General features: G+C 36.2%; 3 protein-coding genes across 4 annotated transcripts in view; 1 reads left to right on the plus strand and 2 right to left on the minus strand.

The window, feature by feature from the left end:
* Positions 1-322: 322 nt before the first annotated feature.
* LOC112051512 (serine/threonine-protein kinase N) lies at positions 323-8,367 on the minus strand. The gene is made up of 2 exons (XM_024090184.2): positions 6,827-8,367; positions 323-2,513 (listed from the first exon to the last, which is right to left on the minus strand). Exons 1-2 carry the CDS (start codon positions 8,113-8,115, stop codon positions 722-724), a joined length of 3,081 nt encoding a protein of 1,026 aa, XP_023945952.1. The 5' UTR covers positions 8,116-8,367; the 3' UTR covers positions 323-721.
* A 1,728-nt stretch (positions 8,368-10,095) lies between these two features.
* LOC112051518 (glucose-induced degradation protein 4 homolog) lies at positions 10,096-13,436 on the plus strand. The gene is made up of 4 exons (XM_024090190.2): positions 10,096-10,340; positions 10,561-10,728; positions 11,883-12,115; positions 12,746-13,436. Exons 1-4 carry the CDS (start codon positions 10,194-10,196, stop codon positions 12,807-12,809), a joined length of 612 nt encoding a protein of 203 aa, XP_023945958.1. The 5' UTR covers positions 10,096-10,193; the 3' UTR covers positions 12,810-13,436.
* A 2,951-nt stretch (positions 13,437-16,387) lies between these two features.
* The window catches only part of LOC112051517 (uncharacterized), a 75,038-nt gene continuing 71,698 nt past the window's right edge, over positions 16,388-19,727 (minus strand). For both annotated transcript variants that reach the window (XM_024090189.2, XM_052884153.1), the window contains exons 3-5: positions 19,390-19,719; positions 18,507-18,683; positions 16,388-18,298 (exon numbers count right to left, since the gene is read on the minus strand). In XM_024090189.2, the coding sequence (XP_023945957.1) occupies positions 17,186-18,298; positions 18,507-18,683; positions 19,390-19,710 (1,611 nt within the window). In that variant the 5' untranslated portion in view covers positions 19,711-19,719 and the 3' untranslated portion in view covers positions 16,388-17,185. The remainder of the gene's footprint in view (positions 18,299-18,506; positions 18,684-19,389; positions 19,720-19,727) is intronic.

Here is a 19,727-nt window from a genome sequence, read left to right on the forward strand (position 1 = left end):
AAATACTCAGGTTTTAATTTTAATTGAGGAATAAAATGCTAGTTTGTATTTAAGAAATCATTTATTAAGGATTTATCAAACACAAACTAGTGATTTAGTACAACTGTGTGATAGTTAAAAGAATTCTAATATTGATAATTAAAATTAAAATTTAGTAAGCATGAAGTAATAAATAATGATAAATCTTATAAATAATGATTATCTTTGATTAGTTAAAATAATGCAAATAATGTTTTCTAATTCACATTTTTGTACTTGTCTGCTAAGTTTGGTTTGAAAATTTTTATTACTAAAATAAATAGTTATGGTTATTAAAAAATGATTTTGTTGTTGAAATCTTTATTTCACTGATAAGTAAAGAATTGACTGAAAACAATGATTTATTTGACACGCTTTTACTTAAAATAGTTAATTTCTACGTTAATCATTTTATAACTACATAATATATAAATCTGTAACACAATGTTTTTTAAAAAAATAAAGATTAGGGCTATTTAAAACTTATGTTACTAAATTACACAATTTATTATAAAATATTGCATTTAACTGCATTAAATACAAGTTAACATGGAATATCTACATTAGATATCCGTCTGTATAGTTAAGATTAATATATATCAAAATACAGATTTTTTCACTCACACATTTTAAGGCAATGGGGTTTTTATTATTAAGAATTATTCTACTTTTAATATAATAAACACATTAAATTATTAATTCCCTAGCACCAATCGGCCATGTATGTGAAGTCTGTAAAGAGTTTATGGTCCGCATTGCTCAGGGGACGAGGCTCTTTAGGTGGAGTCAATACTGCTGCTTCTGAAGTGAATTCACTGTCAAAGTTACTAACATCTTCAAGGTTATTGATGGTTGGCACAAATGGTGGCTTAACTTTACGTAGGAGCAGTTGTTCCCAGTCAACATTTCGGAAGAATGCCTGCTTCTTCACATCTTCCGCATCTCTTTCAGAAGAACCTAAGCGTCGTTCAGGATTTTTTCTTAGTAAGCGACGCATAAGAGCAATTGATTCCAGGGAAAGTGTTCTGGGATAGCGAACTTCATCATTTACGATAGAGTCAAAAACTTCACCTTCATCTTCGCCTGGGAAGGGAGACTCTCCCACTAACATTTCAAAAATCAAAACCCCAAGACCCCACCAGTCCACAGCTCTCGTATAGGAAGTCTCTGTCAATACTTCTGGGGCTAGAAATTCCGGAGTGCCGCAAAAAGTACCCGTGCGATCTCCCCACCCCATGCCTTCTTTGCATAGACCAAAATCGGCAATTTTCACATAACCTTCAGTATCAAGAAGCAAATTATCTAATTTTAAATCTCTATAAATTATATTATTTTCATGTAAATACTGTAAACCTAATACTACACAAGCTGCATAAAATACTGCCCTGGGTTCTGTGAACACATCTGCGTGTATGTGCATCATAAGATCACCACCTGCCGCATACTCCATAACAAAACACACGTGTTGGTCGGTTTGGAAACAAGCAAACAGATTCACTAAAAATGGGTGTCTTATTGCATTAGCTACCTCAAAAATACGCTTTTCAGACAACAACGAATCAACTTCATCTCTAGCAATTATATCACCTTTCTTTAAAGCTTTAATAGCAAAATATTCATTAGTAGGTCTATACTGAGCTAATATTACTTTCCCGAAATGCCCTCTGCCTAACACACTCAGCAATCTAAAGCTGGTCATGGACATGTCACCAGATTGTCTCCTGGAATCCAGGTCTTTGCCCATTGTTTCAATGACTGAAGAGGAACGCGATGACGAAATTCTCATGTTACTTGTGACTTCTATTATTTGATCTTCATTGCTCGGAAATTCCAGAACTAGTTTCGGTGATGGGGATGGAGGGTATTCAACAAGCGGAGTGTTACATGATGACGTTTGTTGATCCTTTGAGTTGTATGTGTCTCTGGTGTAGGAATCTTCCAAGAAAGCAAATGCTTCCTGTAGCTCTTTTTCCATCCTCAGGGTTGACACATTAGGCGGCGGTTGCATAGGCAACGTCGGTTTTGGCGGTGGAGTGATTGGTGTTCTAGGAGCAGTCGGTAGATCCAATGGCCGCACGGCAGCCATTCCAACGAGGGTGGCATGAGGATTTTCAATATCTTTGATGTCAATGCTTGGTTCAAAAGAATGTTGGTGTGATTGATGGGCTATGTTTTGTATAGAGGGCGAGGAACCCTTTAGAAGTCTGCCGATCACCACAGCAGGTATACGCATATCGTGTCTTGGTATATTCTTGCCTTGTTGTTTAAAGATTTTTCTTTGCCGCTGTAATTTAGGTTTCCTTGATATGATAGGATTTAGAAATTTGATTTCAGCAAACAACACCCCCTGCGGTTCAAGTTCCAGCGCCATGCCGTGTCTGATGTCGTCAATAAATTCTTCAAGGCGCAAAAACTTTACAGCGCACAGCCCGCGCCAATCCTTCCAATGAATGCCAATTTCCAGCTCTCTGGACTTGTCTAATTTGATTGTGAATCTGAAACAATAAATAAAAAAACATTCTTAACTATATTCAATTGTTAGATTCTCAAGCTCTATACTAATGGGGCTGAACTTCAACTAAGCAGATATTGTGATTGACCTCTGCTTATTGAACATCTAAGAAAGTCGGAGCAATAAATATTTTAATTCATATTGAGATTAACGGCCATCAACGTAAGAAATATTATAGTGCACAAGTGTGTACGCAAACACGTCAATTATAGCTTGGCAAATTCGTTTATAACACTCCCGATGGTTTGAGCGGGTCGGGAGGGGATAGCCGTTAGTCCCGCACGCTTGACTTCATACCTGCGCAGTCATTCCCTCTGCCCCGCGTACACGGCTTCACACCCGCGCAGTCCTTTCCCCCCGTCGCCCGCATATCATGGGAGTGTCATCAACGAACTTGCCAAGCTATAGTTCGATGGGATGACACATCGATACAACCGAAAAAAGGTGCAAACTTTGAAGTTTTCTTGAAATAAAAATCCAATAAAATAGTTTTCTTGATCGAACCCGCGACTCGAACCCATCATAACCATCATAATCTATCATCGAACTAGCAGACTTGATGCATCGAATCCAGCAAAGCCGTCGTCACCTTCAATCAATCGATTGCTCCCGTTCGCGGTTATTTAATTTGGTTTGTATTGTTAATCATATTAAAATAGGTGGAGTTTGTAGAGTACCTACTATAGCAAAGCATTTTTATATACTTAGTTCGGATAATTAAACGATAGATACTTAACTATGTTTACGTAGTTAGCGTTAGCATAGGGCGTGCTTTTATTTTATTCCTTGACTATGATAGTGACGATGCAGTCCAAGATGGAAATGCCAGAGAGGTTGTCTATACCTATATAAAATAAATTTACAGCGATACTGTAGATTGTAAGGGCTGGATTAAAGAGATCTAAGGGCAGACGAAGTCACGGGCGTCCACTAGTCTATAATAAACTTGATATTACGAGTACAGTTTCATGTAGGATGGTGCGGGTGAGTTCGTTTCACTCTTGACAGTTTGCCGCGATTCACGATAATAGTACGTAATATGAACGCATACAGGCGACTGTCACCGTACCCATGCTATCTGAAAAACACTTTAGGTGGTAAACATAAGCAATACTTCGCGCAGGGCACGGCTATGAATTGCTCTTCAACTCCTAAGGCATAGGTTTTTCTTTAGCGTCTGTAATTTATTCGACAATCATGAGACCGAAAGAAAGTATTGGCGGCAGAAATGAATAAGAACGACGTTTGTCGTAAGTCTAGTGGCTATATTGCTCGGGGTTATGGGTCAGTAAATCATTCCCTAGGACGAGTCATCAGATGGGAAGTTGGAACACCGTGGGGTTTTAGTCGGTTGAATAACGACACAACTGTCGTGCCTCGTCGTGGCGAGAAGGTATCCGTATTCCTCCACGTTTAAAAAAAAGGTTTTGGGTCAGTGTAAGAAATAGTCAAAAAAAATCTCAGCCCTGAAAATACATCCCTATGCCTCGGAGAGCACGTAGATGTACGCTAAGGGTCAATTAAGTAGGGTGTGATTAAATAATTCATCATCATCATCATTACCAACCCATATTCGGCCCATTGTTGAGCAGAGTCTCCTCTCAGAATGAGAGGGGTCAGGTAGTCCACCGCGCTGGCTAAATGCGGATTGGCAGACTTCACACACCTAGAGAATCAAAAAATTTCTCAGTTTCCTCACGATGTTTTTCCCTCACCGTTTTCTACACGTGATATTTAATTTCCTTTTTAACTGAAAAGTAGAGAGGTACGGGGCATGCCGTATAGGATTCGAACCTACGCCCTCCGATTCGAATGCAGAGGCCATATCCACTAGGCTATCACGTTATTAATATTTATCATTAGCCCTCATTCCCACGAGAGTTTTTTTAACGGACGTTAAAAAAGCGTTCAAATACAATAAATGCATTCCCAAGTATATATGCCAGTATGTAACACGATAAGACGTTCATACATAAAAAAAAATATACACGTCGAATTGTTAACCTTCTCTCTGTCTTTCGTGGGTTGAAAAATTGATCCTGTAAGGGATTGTTCTATCGGCTATTCTATCATAATGATGATGTCTGAGCCCTGTCATAAAGATCTCTAATGTATATTTACCGAAAATATGCATGTTTAGTTACAATAATAAAAAACGCGTAAATAAAATTAAAAGAAAACACAGGATGAGCCTGGACTATAGTTAAAGTGGTTGATATTGCTTTGCCAAATCATAAATCTGGAAATTGTTCACGCACTTTGCCAAATTATATCACGAGTAGGTATTAGCGGCGGCGACGAATCGAGTGAGAGAGACGACTTCAAACACGCTCAATATAACGCTACGAGGCGTTAATAAATAAACCATTTATCTTCTCTTTTGGCTGGTGGGGAAGGCTTCGGCCGTGGCTAGTTACCACCCTACCGGCAAAGACGTACTGCCCAACGATTTAGCGTGCCGGTACGATGTCGCGTAGAAACTGAAAGGGATTTTCATCCTACTCCTAACAAGTTAGCCCGCTTCCATCTTAGATTGCATCATCACTTACCATCAGGTGAGATTGTAGTCGAGGGATATCTTGTAGAGAATAAAAAAAATAATAATAACTAACAGACTCTAAATATGGAGTTTGCTGGCTTGATCGGTTGGATCAGCTGTTTGTTTTGATTATCAGCGAGTAACGTTTGATTATCAGCGAGTAACGTTGGCTATATTTTATGCCATAATCTATATACCTTCGGTAACAGGCACTACGCGAGTGAAATAGCTAGGCTTAGTTACAATGATAAAGGCGAAATTGGTGTGTGCAAAACTACTAAACCGATTTGGCTGAGATAAATTATGCCCTTTAGATTTATCATGCAACCAACAACATAACTCGTGAAGAGAAATAGTCAAAATGTCGACCAATGGTGACGAAGTAGTATCAGTCCCATCTGTCTCTCTCTCTTTATCCCAACACAATGAATGAGATAGTGATATTTCTAGTTGTGTGTCGACTGGTTGACATTTGTCTATTTCTCTTCACGAGATACGTCGTTTGGCCGCATGGGTAGGGCAGGGGTAGAGTAGCGGTAGGGTAGGTTAGGGGTAGAGTAGAGATAGGGTAGGACTAGAGTAGGGGTAGTTCAAAGTTAACATCGAGTTTCACACAGACTAAGTCACAGGCGTCTGCTAGTAATTTATAATAGTTATAATATTTTTTTTAAATATTTCTGGTCTGCTTTATAAATAACAAAGATAATTTTTTAGATACCATTAGGAATTACCAAGGTAATTAATAAAATTTCCCATTATATTAAAGATTTTGAAACATGTAATGTTTTTCCAGGAAATGTATTGTAAGTTGAGTGATAATGCAATATTATCATGACTATTGCCATAGTTTGTGCATAATTTGATTTTGTTAAGTAGTGTTCTGTGACATAGTGTAAAATAGAACAGAGAAGTAAACTTAGTCACATAACAAATATGTGAACATGGCCTATAGATAAGATAGTATGAGTAATCACACATGGAAGAATCATAAAGATTATAATTCAAGGAAAAGATTGAATGATATTCACACATCTTTCAATGATGTGTGTAATTAAGTATTGCATAAACTAAAATAAATAATTTTCACTGTGTAAACATATCTAAAATTAGTTTTATAAAAAGAGGTATGAATTGTTTATTTGTCCTAAATAGACTCTGAAAATATTGGACAAAATTTAAAAATTCTTTCACCAATGGAAAGCTACATTATCAGTGAGTAACAGGTTATATTTTATACCTGTATTCAAACAGGATTGGGAATGTTGCGGGTGAAATGGCAAGTTACCAATATTCCCGCTTCTCTCCAATTTGGTATAAAAGACAGTGATAGTATAGTTAGTAGCAAGGATACAACAATTGTTCAGGGACTCATGACCTATTGAGTCTTTGTGTTTTGTGTTGAGTCTTTTTAGTATAGCTATTGAGGATTTGGAGGTAATTGGAATTAACTATGAATTATGTTTTATTAACTTTCGAGTTCATACCAACGTTTTGGAACCTAAGTAATCTAAATTATTAATGCACAGAGTATATTTATTTTTTAGAGAGAGTAGTCCACTGTGTAGACAAGGCAAATGGCTGCAAAGTTCACAAAACCATATCACAGCAGGGTTATAATACCTGAATAAAAGTTTAGTGCATAATTATATAATTATCTATAGTCAATTGCAAGCCTTTCTTTATCCATATAGAATCTGTAAGAAAAGGTCTACAATAGGATTAACTTTATAGCTAAGTATGTATATTGAAATGATTACCTTTGATCCCAGGCCTGCTGAGAACAAGGTCTCCAACTGGTTTGAGCCACATTGTGGTTATCCAACTTCATAACTGCCATAATTTCATTGCTGGTGTCTTCTTTTATGCTGTATGTGTGTTTGATTGAGTTCCGAATAGTAACACCTTTCACAAAGGATTTCAAATCTGATGGACTAGCCAGAGGATCCCGACGGCTGCGGCCAGGCACATCCTCTAGCAGGTCTTGACAACCCATGAGCCTCACTTCCAATGTACCCGTCACTTGTACACAGGGACTGATCATAGGAGCCGGGGACATGAACTGGCTTCTTGATCCCCCAGCACCAGTCAGGCTGGTGTACCCGGGACTAGACCCAGTGCTACGCAACTCATGCCCTAATTCTATAAATGCTGCACTCTCGGCGGGGAGTTCTTGGCGGCGCATGTCTAACGATCTGCGCAGCAAATCTAACTTTTGAGTTGAATCATGCAAACTCGTTTGGGCTTCTTGAAGAGCTTTCTTATCAGTGACCTTCTTGTCACTCTGTAGGAGTCTTATGGCGTTTTTGGAGCCCTCTACCACAGCTGCCTCTATGCGCAGACGGTTCCTTAGCTCTGCGATCCGTTCATCAAGCAGGGGCTCGACTCCACTCATGTCAATGTTTCTTCCATCTCCGTTGGCACTTGCACTGTCACCTTTTTGTTGCTTGCTCAATTTGGATATTCGCAGCTTAAGATATTCAATTTTATCCTTGGAGTCTGCCAGCATCTGGTGCGCCTCCGCGAGAAGCTTTTTATCGCGCGACTGGTTGCTACTGCTGATGCTCTGTATCATGTTTTCGGCTCCTTGTTTCACTTTCAACTCTATATTCAATTGCTTTTCCAGCGATGCCAACTTACGGTCCGTGGTGCCTTCTCCCAGTTGGCGTTGTTGCTGCGCCGCTTCGGATGCCAGTATGATCTCCTCATCGTAAGACAAGTCTTCCGGCGACGTTGGAGTCGACTGGCCGCGTGATAGCAGTAGTTGCGACTCCAAATCTTGCAAGTCAGACTTGAGCTCGTTAAGTTTTAAATTGGCTTTTTTCACAATATTCGCTACATCCGACAAGGATTTTCGATCGGTGGCGACTTCGCGTAGCTTTTCCGCGCCTTCCTTTATTTTGAGTTCTTTACGTATCTCCCTACGTATGACATCCTTGAGTTCTTCCAACTTAGACGGCAAAGCTATTTCTGGAATACACTCAGTCTTAATTCCGTACTTGACACCCAGTCTAATATAATCACTGTGGTAATAACCTGGGTCTGCCATAATTGAGGATGCAGTCTTAACTCTAACGTCAGTTAACCATAATTATGTGAGAAAATATCACTACTATTGCTTTTTGATCACAACTCGTAGGCGCCTATGTTGCTAACTAAATTACAAACACACTTTGCAATTTTATAATAAGTCATGTTGTATATACATAGAAAATTCTTTTATTAAATTAAATTAGAAAACAATTTATAAACAAGTTGATCGGTCAACGAAACCAAGAGACGATGGAAGTGGATGAAAGATCAAAGACTACCATAGACAAAGATAATGGATCTACACCACAGGCTAGAAAATAGACCATAGTGTTACATTATGGGCTATGACTACGTTCCACTAAGCGATCATAATGATAATGGTCACGACCAGTTTTTACCGTTCCACTTGCAGGCGAGATTTTATTTCTGATTTTGTAGGTACCGGGGGTTTTGGACGAACGCAGAAGTATGGCCTATGGGGCCCAAGCACAAGAAGATTTTTTTTTTATTCTTTACAAGTTAGCCCTTGACTACAATCTCACCTGATGGTAAGTGATGACACAGTCTAAGATGGAAGTGGGCTAACTTGTTAGGAGGAGGATGAAAATCCACATCCCTTTCGGTTTCTACACGGCATCGTACCGGAACGCTAAATCGCTTGGCGGTACGTCTTTGCCGGTTATGGCCGTTCTGAAAGGGTATTTTGGCCTGAGTATCAGGCGCCTCCGAGATCGTAAGTTAAAAAGATCACGTACGAAGGTGAGGACTTCGTTTTCGCCGGCGAAGACAAGGTGTAGCCTGGGATGCGTTCTCAATCGTTATGTGGTCTTGGATCATAAAGGACGTTTTTTGGACGTCTAGATCTACAATCGGCGTTGAAACCAGGGTTATAATTCCAAGTTAAAAGGTTGGGCTGGGTGACGGCTCTCTCAAAATAAGTTTTCGAGAGGTGTTCCATATATTGTACTATATAGGGAGATGTCTATAAGTAAGTCGCTATCGCTTAAAAACTACAGAGCGCCCGTGGCCAGAGGCATTAATTGGTTCTTAATGACCTGGAAGGGAATTTAGATACATCTTTGGGCGGTGGGCACTGCGCTTGCGTAGATCACTATTGAGATCGATGCAGTTGCATGCGGGCGTTGCAATCATGTATTCAACGCTTGGCTCCCATGAAAGGATATCCATGATCAAACTTAGCTGGTTGCTCACATCCTTCTCATTTCTCATCACTATTCAAATCAAAAATCATGTAGACAGCATGGGAATATTCCTCAGATCAATTACAAAAGGACCTGACTCGCTAGAAGTTACCCCTCTGTAAAGATCGAGAATCAACGAGCTAACGTGATTTATAAACTATTGATAAAGAATCGATATTTCATTGTTGAAATCGTTTTCATAAAAGTTAAATGGCATAAAAAACGGTCAACTTCTAGTTTAAGTCTGATCATGGTCGGATATTGTAGTCCAAAGAATTTATACTGCTGTACAGCCACAGAATATACTTTAGAGATATTTAAAATCAGACCCAAAAGAAATATCTTCACGGAGATCCAAGGAGGATCAGACCAATTATATACCTTTGTCCTCTATTTAAATTTAATGAGTAGCTTTTCACTTCTTGTATTTTTTTTACAGAATTTCAATAAATAATTATTATATCTTGGTTTGAGTACAATGTTATTTGTTCAGAAATGTAGTTTCTGCATAGAATTAAATGTACTTGTACCGAATCGTAAATCTATGAGTTTTTGTGATTTTTATTACTACAATAAAAAATGTATCTGTCAAAGGATTTAGGATGCCTCCTGATGCCTCAGACAAGTAATTGGTCTGAGATTATGTGCCCTGCCCTTAGACCATTAATAATGGGCTGAGGCCCTGCCCATCGGTCCTCATCGTCGTGCTGTGCTGAATCATGGAGTAATAGATTCTTTGTGTATGTCTGTCCCGTGGGATGGATGGCGATGGATATACTCTGTTGTCACGTTGTCACTCGTCGTGCACTCGTCTTACCTTACGTCTGTCAAAGTCAATAACATTAACACTATCTCTTCTCCGATAGCTGGGTCATCTTTTTAATGGAAAATAATGCCAGTGAAGGTTGATATTACTCCTCCACCGCCAGCAAACTCAAAACAACCTGGCGTTACGAAATCTCTTCTGTACAACGGTTCCAAATTTCAAGGGCACCAGAAGTCTAAAGGAAATTCTTATGAGGTCGAAGTTGTGTTGCAGGTTAGTAAAACAAAGTACGCAAATAGTGAAAATACGTTTGTAGAGTGTTATTTTTGGAATCTTCTAGAATATTTTGTTGCTAAGTTTCTTTCTGTCTCTATTAAGAATAAATTACATGTGATTTTCTCACAGAATAAGGTTGGCTACCGAAATTTTGATAATAAGTTCATATTAACCTACTTCTAGTATTTTGTGACTAATAATTCGGAATTATTTACAGCATGTCGACGAAGAAAATTCATACCTTTGTGGATATTTGAAAATTAAAGGTCTAACAGAACAGTTTCCGACATTAACGACGTTTTTCGATGGAGAAATTATATCAGCCAAATATCCGTTTCTAACGCGAAAGTGGGATGCTGATGAAGATGTCGACAGAAAACACTGGGTAAAGAAATAGTTTTTATTGCAAAAAAAAGTCTTCATTATTTATATTTATTCATTTGAATGTGTTTAACACACCACATTGGTCCAATGCAGCTAGCAAGCTTAAGGTTATAATGTTTGGTTGAATACCAATCTCTATCAGATGCACACTAGACAGTAAAGGGGAGACATTTACGCTACCAGGTTTATATACCAGGGCTTTATGTCATATTGAGGCGCCCTGGTATGGACTTGGAATACTACCGGTATAAAAATATTTGATTTGTAGGCTTGGCAAAGACAACTTTGTTTCTTAAATGCATGGCTAGGGTACGGAACTCTTCCAAAGTCAGAGTTTCCTAATTCTTACAAACTGGGCATCTTTATGAAGAGAGTGAATAGGCATCTTCTAGACAAGCGCATTCCACCTTAGGTCACATCTACACTTACCATCAGGCAAGATTGTGGTACTTACCATCAGATGAAGCGTGAGCTTATTCCATTAAAAAAAAATTATCCATATTGTAACGACATAGGAAACACAATTGTATTTTCAACTCATAAAATAATTCAAAGTATTTTTTCAGCTATAGGATTGTGCTCTTAACTAACATTTATTGACCAACAGCTGCAATCAAATATATTTCTCTCTCTTTTGTCCCATCACATTGCCATCATATGCCTACAGAATGCCATTTATTTCTTGGCAAAATTTCATCAAGGTTGGATATGTTTGATACCCCCTGGATCAAACACTTTTGGCTAGTGGGAGGCTTCGGCGGTGGTTAGTTACCACCCTACCGGCAAAGACGTACCACCAAGTGATTTAGCGTTCTGGTACAATGCCATGTAGACAAATACAATCCTTTATTTGCTGATACAGTTTACAAGGTCTTAACAAATAATTAATAGAAACCAAAAGGAGTGTGGATTTTCATCCTCTTCCTTACAAGTTAGCCCGCTTCCATTTAAGATTGCATCATCACTTACCAATGGTGAGATTGTTGTCAAGGGTTAAGTTGTAAAGAATAAAAAAAAAAAGCTTAAGCCAGAAATTAAGTTAATTAACAAACTCACATTTACACTTATTGTAATTGATAATATAATAAAAGTGTGTTTATACTGTATGATAATGTTAATTAGCTATAGTTTGATGTAAAGTTATCTTTTTTACAGAGTAAGTTCGACCTGTTTGTACCATATTTGAAGACATTCAACTCTGACTCATTTGATTATGATTCTCTTGCAAAGGCTGATTATGTTTTTATGAGGTGGAAAGAGCACTTTCTAGTGCCAGATCATACAATAAAGGACATAAATGGTGCATCATTTGCTGGCTTTTACTATATATGCTTCCACAAATCTGCGGCCACTATAGAAGGCTTTTATTACCACAGAAGCTCTGAATGGTAAGTAACAATATATTTATCAAGTGGTTTTATAGCAATCACTAAGTATTACAGATGGTCTATTGCGGTATTGTGATCTTAAGACAATACTGCTTAAGTTTTAACTTTTTCACTGGCTAGATATCTAGATGTGTACATAACTCATCTATAATCAGTAGTTAAGTCAGGTAGTTAAAGAAGTTTGGTTTAATTCCCTGTGGTTGATTTAGAAATTTATAATTTTTAAACTGGATTAAGTCTGGAATGGTGGAACCTCTATTATTATAGACAAAGGTCATCCTTTGTCAAATAGGCGATATGCAAGATGTTGAACAGGAACATGAAAACTTTAAAACCGGTTTTTTATAGTAAAATTCTGACCTTTGAAAAAACTGCAATAGGTCACAAAACCAAAAATCACATTGCTTTGTCAATATGCAAGATGTTGAACAGGAACATGAAAACTTTAAAACCGGTTTTTTATAGTAAAATTCTGACCTTTGAAAAAACTGCAATAGGTCACAAAACCAAAAATCACATTGCTTTGTAGAATTTTTCCCTTTAGAATCCTACCATACGCCTGATTGCTATCCATTGTAATTATTCAAAAATTGATAGCTAAAAATGTAAATTTCTTTTTTTCATTTTCAGGTTTCAATCTCTGACATTGAGTCATGTCCCGGAAAACAGCATCCAAATTTATGAATTTAGATGAAATTACAGTAGCGACATTGATATTTGGTTTGTTTCTGATAGTACTTACATGTTCTTTAAGTCATAATTTGATTTGATACCACCTGTTGACTTAACAATTTGTGAGTTTCTTTGAAAGAACTCCAATAATGATAAATATGATAAATTATGAACAATTATAATGTGGACTGTCCTTGCATATACTACTTGATATTTAACATTGATAAATCTGTCTATAATAGTCATTTATGTTGCTCAGTGAATAAGTTTTTTTATTATACATAGATATGTTTATGTTAAATTAATGTCATTAATAAATTGGCTCAGAAAGTACCTTACAATGATTGTCAATAATACTAATTTAAGTATTTTTATTATTGTGATATTATGTACAAAATGTCTTGTTTGTAAGTAGGTTTATGTTGTTTTTATCTATGTGTTTGACATCTCAAGTGTTCCTTTGATTTTAAGTTACCCATTTCATGTTGTGTATTGTATATGAGTTGAGTAAGTATGTGCAAGAACAGGGTATGTGGTTTGTTTGAACAAGTTAATATATTATTATTATTATTTTGACTCGATACTTGTAGTTAAACAGTGTTAATAAGAAAAATTTAATATTTTTTTTCAATAAAATCTGGAATGTAAACTGGTCTTTTTCTATAGGTCTAAAAATTAATTGATAAACAGAAACCTATATATGTACTTGTAAGAAGTGTGAATCCCAAAAAGCAATCTGTTAATATATTTTTTTTTTACCATTCAAAAGGTAGGTCCAATTATGCCAGATGAATAGGTCAAATTTAAATTCAATTATTTTAGGTTTACAAGCACTTTTGAAACGTCAAAAACTTTTATAAAGACTACTACCGGTTCGGAAGGCAGGTTGGTTTGCTTGCAGGCAAAGAGCCAGCAAGAAACTCAACAGTTGCTCTTAAAAAAAACATACAGTATTATAATTTACAATTGATAACATCATTATTAATTCTTATAGTTTTACTTCCTGGGTGAAGGTGGAAGCTGATACAATGGCCTCCAAGCATCTTTGTCTTTAATAAACTCATCAATTGTACATGCAACCCTACAAAAGATTTTTTTACTCTTTGGAAACAATATGCAGATATAACTTATGTCCTTATCTACTGTTATATGGTTTTACATACAATAAGTTATTTTTACCGAGCTCATTATCCGACGAGACAGATTTTATAATCGCATTAGATATTTGATCATATACTTTGACAGAAGAGTAATGTCTAGCAAGGCGGGTCCTATACAATTATTGGAGGAGGAGTTCAAAGAGCTCGTCATTTCCGGTCATTATCATCATTGACATCGTATAGTGATCATTATGATGCTAAGACCGCCAACATACATAAGAGCAGTGTGGTGGGTCAAAACTGCAAATCTCTTCTCCATATGAAGGAGACCAAGCTCTGTAATAGACCATTAAAAATAGTTTGATGATGATGATAAGTTTTTCAAAAATAATAATATTGTTAATTTGATTTGTCACTTCAGGACTGTTTAACAGTAAAAGGGGGTACTTATATTTAAAAATAAAATTACAATTTATAATTTGATTTCAATAATTTTATTATAACACATTCATATTTACAGTAAAATACTGGCATTGATAATTTTCTAGATTTGCTTTTCATCAAACCGAATATTAAGCACATAGGATATCGATATTTTTATAAACTATGTAATATTTAAGTATTTTGATATAATATATTTTATTATTTATTTTTTTCTTATGACTACTATTTGTACAGTTACAGATTTTGACACAATATTATTTTAAATTGTTAAATACCGTTAATACTAAACGATATAATTTTCCAGTTTTGTAATAAAATAACACAATCCAAAATTTTAAAGTAAATTATATTTTAATATGAATTAATTATTATTTATTTTTCGACATCAGAATGATATACAAATGAAATAATTAATAACAAGTTAGGCGGTTCTATAATTTCTAAAATAATTCATGTTGATCTAAGGCTTTTTTTACTAGATTTTCCAAATATTGTGGTCAATCTATCTAGATCCAAAGAATTAGTTATATTAATATGCCAATACAGTGTTTGAATAATAATATATATTAATATGTTTTAATTATTAATACCTTTATTATATCATGGTATAACACCATTATTCTGTGATATAAAAATGCTAACACTGGTTTAATAGTGAGTAATGTACTAGGGATGTTGCAAAATTTCGATTTCGACTTTGTAAGGTTGGAGTTTTTACTTTGACTTTAATCATTTTTATTTGCGACTAGCTGGCGTCACGCGGTTTCACCCGCGTGGTTCCTGTTCCCGTTGGAATACGGGAATAATGTATAACCTATAGTCATCCTCGATAAATCTATCTAACATTGAAAGAATTTTTCAAATCAAACCAGTAGTTCCTGAGATTAGCGTGTTCAAGCATATAAACAAACATTCAAACAAACAAACTCTTTAGCTTTATAATATTAGTATAGATTATCATAAATATTAGAACGGAGCGAAATACAATTGCCGATTATATCAATTAAAATGTACTTATTAGGTATAGTGTTCGGGGCTTGATTTTGGATGTAGCAGTAGATAAGTGGATAGAACAAACACCTCTGTGTGTAAACTGAAGGAACGTCAGCACAGCAGAAACGCATTTTTAAATTAAGTATTTCGAGGGATATATTATGAGGACGTGTGAAATTGAAACTCGTTTACCAAAAAAAAAAATATTAGCAACCACTCACAGACCTGATAATCTATAAATATGTTTCTACTTTCCAAATGTTTCTTCAGTTTCTACACGCGCTTGTCTGTGTACCTTATTAATACCTACTATCCATACTACAACATCCCTAGTGTACACTCACAAGCCAAATAAGTAATATATGGCAAGTAATTTTATCATCATATCTATGATTAACTAAAAATCATTATAATTATTTTAATAGTCCTGTAGAAACTATATCATATAAGTATTATAATATGCCTCGTATAATGAAGGAAGATCAAATTAGCACATATTTATCTGTAGAAAAATACGCATAATAAGAAAATATTTATTATCTAAAACTACGAAAATATTAGCATCCAATATTAATGCGGTATTATATCTAAAACTTACATTAAGCTTTGGTGGGATCGATATATGAGTAATAGTTTGGTAGTTAATATATTTCTCGTTAATAGAATACACTTTATGAGAAATTGAACCAGCGTACAATTTTGGAATTATACTAAATCACTTTTATTTTATTAGTAAAATAGTACTAGGTTGTTCTTTGAAATTAACTTCCGGGACTTCCAGGATAAGAATAAGAAAAACATTTTTTTTTAAATAAAACCAAAAAGAATCCGAGGTTTTTCATAATGGCGTGTCCAGCGCTAATCGATTTTTTTATTTGAACATTTCATTTTGTATAAACAATTAGGTAATTATATTGTAATTTTGTATATAATAGGATTTAAAAAACGAAATTTAGAAGCTCAATCCATTCGATGTTGAAAAGCTCCATATCTGGATGAAATTATTATCAAAATACGGTTAAAAAATTAATTTCAAATTAAAATAATGATCAAAAAATAAAAATTTAATTTTTAAACAAATCTAAATAATAGTTATCTACCCCGTGACCTGAAAATATACGTTGGACGGGTTGCCATTAAAATCATTTTACAATCATAAACAATTGCGTTTAAAAATCTTATTATTTTATGATAAGAGTGAATGTGCTGTTGACTACTTTCTCTTTTTTGTCACGCGCGCTTCCGAAACGAAGTTTGTAGGTGGGTTAAGTTAAATTAATTTTTCACGATAAATAATTAAAGTTTTTACAGTCTACAGCTATTACAACTTAGGTAAGTTGAACTATTTATCTACATAAGTACTTAATCGTAACAAAGATTCACATCGATAAAAAGGCAAGCCAGTGCCAATTGATATTTGTACCGTATCTTAAGAAACCGTTTGCATTACATACGAATAACTCAAGAGTCACAAAAACAAAAAAAAATATACATCAAATAAACATAAATTAGTAATACAACAATTTACATAATACAAAACAACGATAATACTAGATGGAGAAACGTTAAATTTTCAATAGTAAAAACGCTTAGGTATTTAGTGCAGGAATATTTACAAGAACTTAAAATAGCTAACAAAAATTTTACACAACTATGACTGTAGTATTTGGCTTTAAAATAAATAGGCTAAATATAGTGAAAGCTATGGCAGAAACGAGTAGGCAGTTGCTTAAGTTTAACTTACGATAACCAAGTTAGCGAAATTTTATTAGTTAAAAGTTAAAATGCGTTTAGGACTTCCCATAGCTTCCATTATATGTCGTCGGGTAACATCGAATTGTCTAAGCGCGAGGTTAGCAAACTATCTTTTTGCAGCTCCCTCACTACTGAACCAGTGCCTCAGGCCGAGCAGGCTGTACAAGTCTTGGTTGTTAGCATGTGATCTTATGGGACTAGCATTATATCCGACAATTTTGTTTGGGTACCGCCGAAGTCCGGAATAAGCCTCATGCAAGCCAGAATGTGCGTCAGCTCCCACATATTGGTAGCTACGAGGCCGGAAATAGTGAGGGTACGAATGATGGTGACGACGGGGGTTTCCATGCACTGTGTTGTAGACGCCTCCGACCTGACTTCGCCCGGGCCAGTAATCTTGTAAATGTCGGAATGGATAGTTTGACGGTTGTGACCCAGAAGACTCGCTCGGCCAGGGATATCTATAGTAAACAACATTTTGCGGTTGGATTTTCTCGTTAGGAACGTCATCGTTGCTTGTGGCTATATCTGAAGTAGGAGTTTCAGGCTTTTTCAAATTGTTGGAGAGCTTTGGTTTATTTCGACGGTGTTGCAGTTTTGTGCGTGTACCTAATATACTGTCATCATTCGATGTAATAGTTTTATCGTCTTTGAAATTGTCATCTGTCGAAACCTCAGCGTACCTGCTTATCAGTTTAATAGCCTCTCCTATGTCAGAATAGTCATTTTCAGGATTGAGTTTTGCTGCTTCTGCATCTTTTTTCAAGATTGGCACTGATAAATCACCTGTATTATTCAAAGGTTCGTTATTATTATTTACTGCAGGTGAATCGTTTTGTTCCTCTGTGTGTTGTTCATTTGCTATTTCAGTTTCATATTGGCCTATGTCACCTTGGTTATTTTGATTATCTGTGTCGTACAAAACAGGGTCAACATTTACGTGTCCAAAAACTAGTTCCTTTTGTCCCTCGTCAGTGTTGTTTAATGATTCAATCTCGGTAGAGTTAGTCATCGGGCTATCTCGCTTGGGTTTATCTGAATAGGTCAGTAAGTTGTGCAATACGTTGTGAGACAGAATATTGCTTCCGTTTTGCGTACTGTTTAGTTTCGCATACTGTGCTTGTTGCAGCTTCAGCAACTCTAGTTCAGCTTCTACACCGGCGTCATTATTTTCTCCTTTTTTGTCAACCTTTACGTAGCTCAGCTGTGGGTCTTGTGCCTGTAACAACAATAAGAAAATCTGTGATTAAAAATTATAAACATAACCTCATTAATCGTTGTTTTCACCTTTCAAGATAATTTTAAAGACGATTAAATTTAGTGTTAAATTAATTTTATTTAGATTTAGGTACTATAGATTGATCAATTCGTGGCTAATTGGTACTGCAAAACGATTACGTACATTATTATAAATTATTTTAACATACCTGTGGAGATGATTCCTGTAGCGGATCTATTCCTATAGGTATGGATAGTTGTAAAGGCCCGGGATCTTCGTCTCCGTAGTCATATATCACGTCGCCATTGTTCGGGGCGGAGGTAAACAGAGCGTTAAGCTCTTGCAGTAAGATCCGCTCGTGGTCATCCTTGTTCACTGTAAGCACCTGGAAAAATAGATAAATGCCCAATTAATTTTACGTCATACAAGTAGCTTTATTCTGGAAATGAGCAGTTTAACTTTGCTTATCTCATCAAAAATAGATTTGCCTTCTAAAAGCAATGATTGCTTTTTAAAAATGACGTGGTATTTTTTGGCCACGGTAGAACCTTGTTCCGATAATCAGATTGTTTATTTCGTCTTGGATTTTGGAGTAAAAGTTACTTTGACTTTATTACCAGAATAATTCATCAAATGATGCTCAAAATTAATCTTTGAATTAATGATCAAGAGAATATCTCTGTAGTTTTGTTGCTTTGTGAAAATCTAGAAAAAATAAATGCTGTAGCTTAACTGCAGTAAAGTGGATCACTTTTTATAATTTTTCATTAGAAGTGCAAAATAGTAAACTAAGTGATCTCTGTTCTGTTTAATTTTGTATCCCCAAAATGCGTTAATTCCCAAGCTTTACATGCTATTATTGACTCTGTCGATTACATACGTGCAAAAAATTTTATGCATGGTAAAAGTCTGCCAAAATACATTTTTCCGTTCATGCATAAAATTGTTAGCATTTAAGGGATCGATGGAGACTTCATTATAATAGCGGTTCTAAGGTTCATGTTATTTTCCAGCTTCTTGGAAATATATGCGAGCGTAAATTTCTATTTTGACCGGACTATCAAATAAACGGTAAGCATAGTATTACGCACCTGGACACAAGCAGTTCCATCGAGCCTATGACCTTTAGGGCAGACCAGTGGCGTGATGAAGAGAGACTTGGTCGTGATACGTCTCGGCGGCGCGTTCTGGTTGCTGTTCTCGGGGTTCTGTATCCAGGAGGGCCAGGCCAGCTCGCCCAACTGGCGGTCGAGTGTGCGCTGCGGAGCACGGGTGGTCGCCACCGGCGCGTTAGCCACCGGCGCGTTCGTCACGGGGGCGTTTGCCACCGGCGCGTCCGTCGCCGGCGCGTTTGCCACCCCAGCCTCCGCCAGTGCACAATACACCAGCACCGCGATCCACGGGTACCACATCGCAAACACCTGAAACG

This window comes from Bicyclus anynana, chromosome 11 (genome assembly GCF_947172395.1).
Source record: "Bicyclus anynana chromosome 11, ilBicAnyn1.1, whole genome shotgun sequence".
In the NCBI taxonomy this organism is placed as follows: Eukaryota; Metazoa; Arthropoda; class Insecta; order Lepidoptera; family Nymphalidae; genus Bicyclus; species Bicyclus anynana.

Excerpts from the sequence above, each read along its gene's own strand:
- LOC112051512 (XM_024090184.2), bottom strand. The coding sequence starts at position 8,115 with ATGGCAGACCCAGGTTATTACCACAGTGATTATATTAGACTGGGTGTC. Across the intron at positions 2,514-6,826 it reads CAGCAGGCCTGGGATCAAAG|ATTCACAATCAAATTAGACA; the intron begins GTAATCATTTCA and ends TTATTGTTTCAG.
- LOC112051518 (XM_024090190.2), top strand. The coding sequence starts at position 10,194 with ATGCCAGTGAAGGTTGATATTACTCCTCCACCGCCAGCAAACTCAAAA. Across the intron at positions 10,341-10,560 it reads AGGTCGAAGTTGTGTTGCAG|CATGTCGACGAAGAAAATTC; the intron begins GTTAGTAAAACA and ends AATTATTTACAG. Across the intron at positions 12,116-12,745 it reads TACCACAGAAGCTCTGAATG|GTTTCAATCTCTGACATTGA; the intron begins GTAAGTAACAAT and ends TTTCATTTTCAG.